Source organism: Hevea brasiliensis, chromosome 5 (assembly GCF_030052815.1).
Source record: "Hevea brasiliensis isolate MT/VB/25A 57/8 chromosome 5, ASM3005281v1, whole genome shotgun sequence".
Taxonomy (NCBI): domain Eukaryota; kingdom Viridiplantae; phylum Streptophyta; class Magnoliopsida; order Malpighiales; family Euphorbiaceae; genus Hevea; species Hevea brasiliensis.
The window spans coordinates 11,031,902-11,038,836 of record NC_079497.1 but is presented as its reverse complement, the minus strand read 5'-3'; the positions used below and the strand labels follow the sequence as shown (position 1 = coordinate 11,038,836).

At 29.5% G+C, this 6,935-nt stretch overlaps 1 protein-coding gene across 2 annotated transcripts; it reads left to right on the top strand.

The window, feature by feature from the left end:
- Window positions 1–3,235: 3,235 nt before the first annotated feature.
- On the top strand, window positions 3,236–6,477 carry LOC110664917 (uncharacterized). Of its 2 annotated transcripts, XM_021824802.2 has the most exons (6): window positions 3,274–3,688; window positions 3,946–4,204; window positions 4,408–4,444; window positions 4,827–4,932; window positions 5,098–5,208; window positions 6,049–6,477. In XM_021824802.2, exons 1-6 carry the CDS (start codon window positions 3,578–3,580, stop codon window positions 6,163–6,165), a joined length of 741 nt encoding a protein of 246 aa, XP_021680494.1. In that variant the 5' UTR covers window positions 3,274–3,577; the 3' UTR covers window positions 6,166–6,477. The 2 variants fall into 2 exon arrangements, with proteins under 2 accessions (XP_058002964.1, XP_021680494.1); XM_058146981.1 differs by having other exon boundaries at window positions 3,236–3,688; window positions 5,098–6,477.
- Window positions 6,478–6,935: the final 458 nt, after the last annotated feature.

Here is a 6,935-nt window from a genome sequence, read left to right as displayed (position 1 = left end):
TAATCAATTAGATCATAAGTCAATTAATTATAATTAATTATATCATAATCAAGTACTATTGGTATTTTATCAATTAATCAAGTGGATCATAATTAATTAGATTATAAATTAATTAACCATGATCAATTACATTATAATCAAGTGCAATCAGGTTATTTTATCAATCAATTAAGTATATCATAGTTAGTTGGATAATAAACCAAGTAATTATGATCAATTACATCATAATTAATTAGATACAGATGAGCATTATTCGTTTTAGACCGAAATAACTGACCAAATCAAATTAATTCAGAAATTCGGTTTGATTTCTATAGAAATTTTGTTTAGACCGAAATAATTGACTAAATCGAATTAATTCATATATTCAGTTTGGTTTTTGTAGAAATTCAGTTTGATTCAATTTTTACTTTTGAGTTTTTTGGTTTGATCTTGGAGACAACATAATATTTTTCTTTTTTGCTTCCTTCTTGTGAAAATTAAATTGCCTAATCCATTAGATCATAAATCATGTAACAGTGATCATTTAGTTAATAATCTATTAGGACAATTAATCAAGTAATTATTAATAATTAGATTAATTAATCAAGTAACTATTAGACAATAATATCATAAATCGAGTAACTATGATCAATTATATTATAATCAATTAGATCATAATCAATTATATCAAGTAAGTATGATAAATTAGATTACAATCAAGTACTATTAAGTATTTTATTAATTAATCAAGTAGATAATAATTAATTATATCATAAATCAAGTAATTACAATCAATTATATCATAATCAAGTACTATCAGGTATTTAACCAATTAATCAAGTAGATTATAATTAATTAAATCATAAATAAAGTAATTATGGTCAATTACATCATAATTAAGTACTATTTAATATTTTATCAATTAGCAATTAGATCATAAATTAAGTAATTATAATCAATAACATCATAAATCAAGTAATCATGATCAATTACATCATAATCAAGTATTATCGAATATTTATCAATTAATCAAGTAGATCATAGTTAATTAGATTATAAATCAAGTAACTATGATAAATTATATTATAATTAAATAATCAATTGGATAAAGGTGAACATTATTAGATTCAGGCCGAAATAATTAATTGAACCAATTTAATTTAGAAATTCGATTCGATTTTTATTAAAATTTGTTTCGATTTAATTGTTATTTTTGAATTCTTCAATTTATTTGGTTCCATTTTGGAGCAACTTAACATTTTCTTTCTTTTTTTTTCCCCTATTGTGAAAATTAAATCGTCTCCCACTATTCTAGAAGTTGAAGGGCGTATGAGATTAAATATATGAATTTGATTTGAAAAAAAAAAAGAAATGGATACATGAAGAAAATATTTGAGATGAGTTATAAAGTCTATTACTTAAGGGTTATGGAGTTAGAAATTAAGATGGGTCATCATTAGTTAGAGTAATCAATTTATTTGGTTCCATTTTGGAGCAACTTAACATTTTCTTTCTTTTTTTCTCCCATTGTGAAAATCGAATCGTCTCCCACTGTTGTAGAAGTTGGAGGGCGTGTGAGATTAAACATATGAATTTGATTTGGATAAAAAAAAAAAAAGGGAAATGGATACATGAAGAAAATATTTGAGATAAGTTGTTAAGTCTCTTACTTAAGGGTTATGGAGTTAGAAATTAAGATGGGTCATTTTTAGTTAGAGTAATAGTGAACTCTAATAGGTTAAATGTATGGTGGGATGATCTCTAATTAAGTAAATAATTGATGAAATATGATAAGTTAGAAAGTTTATAGTATTTGATTAGATAGTCAATAATAAAATAATAAAAGAGAAAAAATTTATGAATTTTAAAATTCAAATAAAAAAATTTAATGAAAAGTTAAATAAGTATTATACATTAAAAAATTACTTAAAATTTACAAAATTACCTTTATTTGTTTATTTTTATGCTCAAATTTGGCCATTAAGTCAAGTCCTACTTTTTTTTTTTTGGGTGGACTAAGTCAAGTCCTACTTTAAAAGCACACAATAATTCTTCTTATTCAGCGAACGCTGAGAATCATTTGGGCTATGCGTTGGTCTTTGAGCCCAAAATTGTTATTATTTTTTTCAGCATATGTTTTTTTCTTATATTTTATATCAATGCAATAAATTTATTCAAATAATAAATAAACCTTTATTCAGAAGAATTGTCAAATTTTGACTCAGAGATTAATTTACTCATTGTTGACTCTATAAACAAAAACAATAATTTATTATATTTTTTTTAAAATAGAAATTCATGTTTTATTTAATTTAAAAGAATTATTTTTTATATTTTAAAAAACTTAAATTCCTATTAAAATAATATATATATATATATTTTAAAATATGGTCTATGTTGGTAGTCTAAACTTGAAGGAGATCTGATATTATTTATATGGAAGAATTGTATTGACTTTGTTTTGGCGGTGGTTGGTTCTTGGTTTTTTCCCATTATCATTATGCTTCTAGCCACCTCAAAGTGACTCTGTTAGTGCCCGTAATCAAAGGCAACCTTCATATAAAAAGTACAAAACGATGTGGATTTGCATATTGTATTAGAAAACAGGTTAAAGCAGTATTGAAAGGGAGTATCTGTCGAAATTAAATGAATACAAAAATTAATATTAATTATAAGATTTTTCATATAAATTAAGGCCTTGTTTATAGAAAGGAAAGTTAGAAAAGAAAAGTAAATGAAATTAAAAAAAAAAATATTTTGCTTATAATTTTTTTTTCTTAGAGAAAAAAAATGAAATGAAATACTTTGTTTATTTTTCATGTTTTTATGGAAATAAAAATTAGAAGAAATTATTACATTTTTAGTATTATGTAAACAAATAAAATTATTTAAAAGAATTTTTAGGAAAAAAATGATATAGTGCATAAAAGAAAAATAAAAAAATTAATGGTAAATTATTAAATTTAAAGAATAATTAATTAATTATGAGTAATAAATATATTATTTTTTAATACACTAAATACCCTCTGTAATTAATCAAAATTGACATTATTTTCATTTTTTTCACCTAATTTAGCGAAAAAAATGACTTACAATAACATTTTATACACAAATTCTCACATTTTTTTTCTTCTCCTTCCTATAAAATAGAGAATTGAAATTTTAATTTTTCCTTTTTTGTTTTCTTTTATTTTAATTAAAATTTATGGTTATTTTTTTGTTGTCACGTGGGGAAATATAAATGATGAGGAAACGAATAAAATATAAATGAGAAAAAAGTGAGGCAGAAGAAGTACAGGTCTGGCAGAATTTATTAGAATGATTTTTCTATTTCTGTGAGTCTGCCATCGCAGGATTTCTACGGAAGAAAATTAATGGCATCGCTAACAGGGTGACACCTCCTCCAGAAGTTTGACGATTTCTTCATAATCTTCCTTCTTCAACGGAAGATTCTTCTCTCCTCTGATTCCGTGAGTCAGCCAATTTCCTCATTACTAAACCCACCAACACTGCAATTGCATTTCCTCTCTTTGGATTATAATTCTGCAATCAAATTTCATATTGGTTGATGAAGAATTGAGAGCAGAGAGGAAACATGGAATTCAACAATGGCGAGCAACCAAATGGAGAGGAAAGCAATGAGATAGAGCAATACAAAGTCCGTATTATGAGAGCCCATGTCGAAAGAGAAGATCCCTCTGCCAAGGTTCTACCTTTTCTTCTTTCTTCTGTTACAATTCTTAGATATGTATGAGTTGTGAAGTAGTATTGGTAAAAGACTTGGACAAGTCTTGGGCTGATGTTTCATGGGATTTCTACTTTGTCTCGCAATATAATCCTAAATCTGAAGAGGTCTCAGCTTGAGTAGAGTTGAGCAGACGTCATTCTTTCTGTTTGCGTTGAGTAGAGTAGAGTTTACTCACTTAATTTACTTTCTGTGTATGTGTTGCTTGCCATTTTCAGGAAGTGGATGATTTGATGATCAGGAGATTTTTGCGTGCTCGTGAACTAGACGTTGAGAAGGCTTCTACCTTGTTTCTTAGGTACCTAAGCTGGAGGCGATCATTTCTCCCTAATGGTTTTATATCTCCATCAGAGATTCCACATGAACTTGCCCAAAACAAGTTGTTCATGCAAGGTGTTGATAAGAAGAATCACCCTATAGTTGTTCTTTTTGGTGCCAAACATAAGCACTACAAAGGAAATCTGGAGGAGTTCAAGCGTAAGTTTTAAGCTGGGAATTTTTTGTTTTTGAAGTTTCATCATGAATTTGATCCGATAAGAATTCTCTAGAACTGCCTCTGTCAAACTCTGTTTCTTTATGTTTGCATTAGAGTAGGAACTAGGAAGTTTTGAAGCATCCTGATCCTGTTGTAACTAATTACTCATGCATTAAACTTGGGATATTTTTTATTATCCTTTCAGGTTGTATAGTCTTCACCCTTGAGAGAATATGTGAAAGGTAATTCTCTTTATCTATTATGACTTTGGATCTCCATGACATTACATGTTCTGTGCAGAAGAATATATCAGAGATTTACATGAAATTGTTAAATAGTGACATCAATGTGTTATTCAACCAATATGATTAAATCTGATGAAAAATGATATTGATCAGCAGATGCGTCCTCCATAAACAAAATTGACCATGTGAATTGAGCAAGATGGTTGTGTTTATTTCTGAGAAATGTATCATATACCTCACATTCTCTAATTCGAATAGACTTCCTAATTTCCTTTTCAATCCCCTCATAATTTCATAGAACATGGCTACTTTAATCATCAGATGTTGGTTTAAGTTAGTCAATAAATCAAACTTATGTTACCTCTTTCTGGGGTTGCAGAATGCCAACAGGACAGGAAAAGTTTGTGGCCATTGCAGATCTTGAAGGATGGGGATACACTAACAGTGACGTTCGCGGATATATAGCAGCACTATCAATACTGCAGGTATGATATTTTACCCTGCACCATTCAATTCGTGCAAATTGATTCTATTTTACTTCTCTGTTCCTGAAGTTTCACTTCTAGTTCTGCATGTAATAAGGTAATTATAGGATAATGCAGCAGCAAGCAAAAGTACTTATAGTGGTAATGTAAATGTTTTGGTGGCAGGATTGCTATCCAGAGAGGTTGGCCAAATTGTTCATAGTCCATGTGCCTTACATATTCATGACTGCATGGAAGATTATTTACCCATTCATTGACAGCAAAACGAAAAAGAAGGTATGGAATGTATTTCTTTTCAAGGAATATATGATCCTGATTGGTATTTGTTTATTTTGTTCCCAACATGTTTCTATTCTTCTAACCAGTTTGACAAAATTTAGAAGATGTTCTTTAAAAAATAAATTGAAAAGAGCTTTAGTAAATATTTTTAGGATTAGTGTCCCTAGATATGAATACAACTCAACTCAACTAAGTTTTTATCTAAAAAATTTGGGGTCGGCTATATGGATTCGCTTTCTCCACTCTGAACGATTTTGGGTTAAATCCTCAGAAATGTGTAATGCTTTTAGGTCATGTTGTACTACTCTCCTCCAAGTCAATTTAGGTCTACCCATTTTTTTCTTTCTATTCTCTAACCTAATGTGCTCTACTTGTCTAATTGGAGTCTCCGTATGTCTACGCTTCACATAACCAAACCACCTCAATCTTCCTTCTCTCAACTTATCTTCAATTGGCACCACTCCTACCTTTTCTCTAATACTCTCATTACGGACTTTATCTAGTCTAGTATGGCCACTTATCCACCTTAACATTCTCATTTCTGCAACTCTTATTTTAGATGTATACGACTCTTTCAGTGCCCAACACTCACTACCATATAACAGTCCCTAGATATGAATAAATGATTTGAAATCAGAAGTTGAGATATCTTAGGGTCCAGGAATTCCTCAAATCTAAAAATGCAATAAATATCATAATCTTACGATGTTTTTTGTTTTAAAGTTTCAGAAACTTTAGAATTTCACTGAGTAAGCATAATTTGCACAGATGGTTCTTTTTTATTTATTTTGTTCACTGTTTTCAGCATGTGAGTACATGGTTACCAAATTTCTGCAGATAAATTTTGTTGAGAATAAAAAATTAAAATCCACTCTGCTTGAAGACATTGACGAGAGCCAGCTTCCTGATGTATATGGAGGCAGACTAGCATTAGTTCCTATCCAAGACAGCTAACTTGATGACTTGCACCAATTGGATGTTTCAGCAGCATTCTGCTGTACAATTGGTTGGCTTCAGGAACCAAACCTGATGACAATGATAGTTCATACCCGCATATTTTTCTTCTCCCGTTGGCTTTTCCACGGGTTTGTAGTCCTTCAATATGAGCCATATAATCTGGGATCATAAATGTAATTTTAACTCTTTTGGATAGTCTATAGTCTATATGGTTAAATAAAGAAATATATGCCCCATTATAGAAGGGGTCTTATTGTATTCATCATGTTACCATTGAACCACCTAGTCAAATTACAACAATTTCAAGTATGCCGGCCTTTTGACGTTAGCATTTTGTGGAAAATTCCTTGCTGAAGAAAAATAAAATTGAGGCAAGGCAGGAATTTTTGCTTCCAGAAGTGACTCCATGTTAGGTTGAGATCGTCGTATTATATGGCTATAAAACCAAATACTCGTCAACCCATTTGCTAGTCTACTGATTAGAACAGGGAAGGGTGAAAATGAAAGGGCTTTGGTGGAAATGAACAGAAGGAACATAAAGACAGGGAGGGTCAGGAAATATTAAAATTACATATTTTAATGTTTCGATTAGGTGAAAATTAGTGAACCCTCAAGGGGATATGATAGCAATTTTTTCCACAAATAAATCTACTTGTTGCGGCATGTGCAATTTTTGTCCTTTTAACTATTTAAAGGTATAGACAGTAAGAGCTAAATCAAGAAAAAAGAAAAAAGAAAAAAAAAACAACCCAAAAGAAAAAATTGCA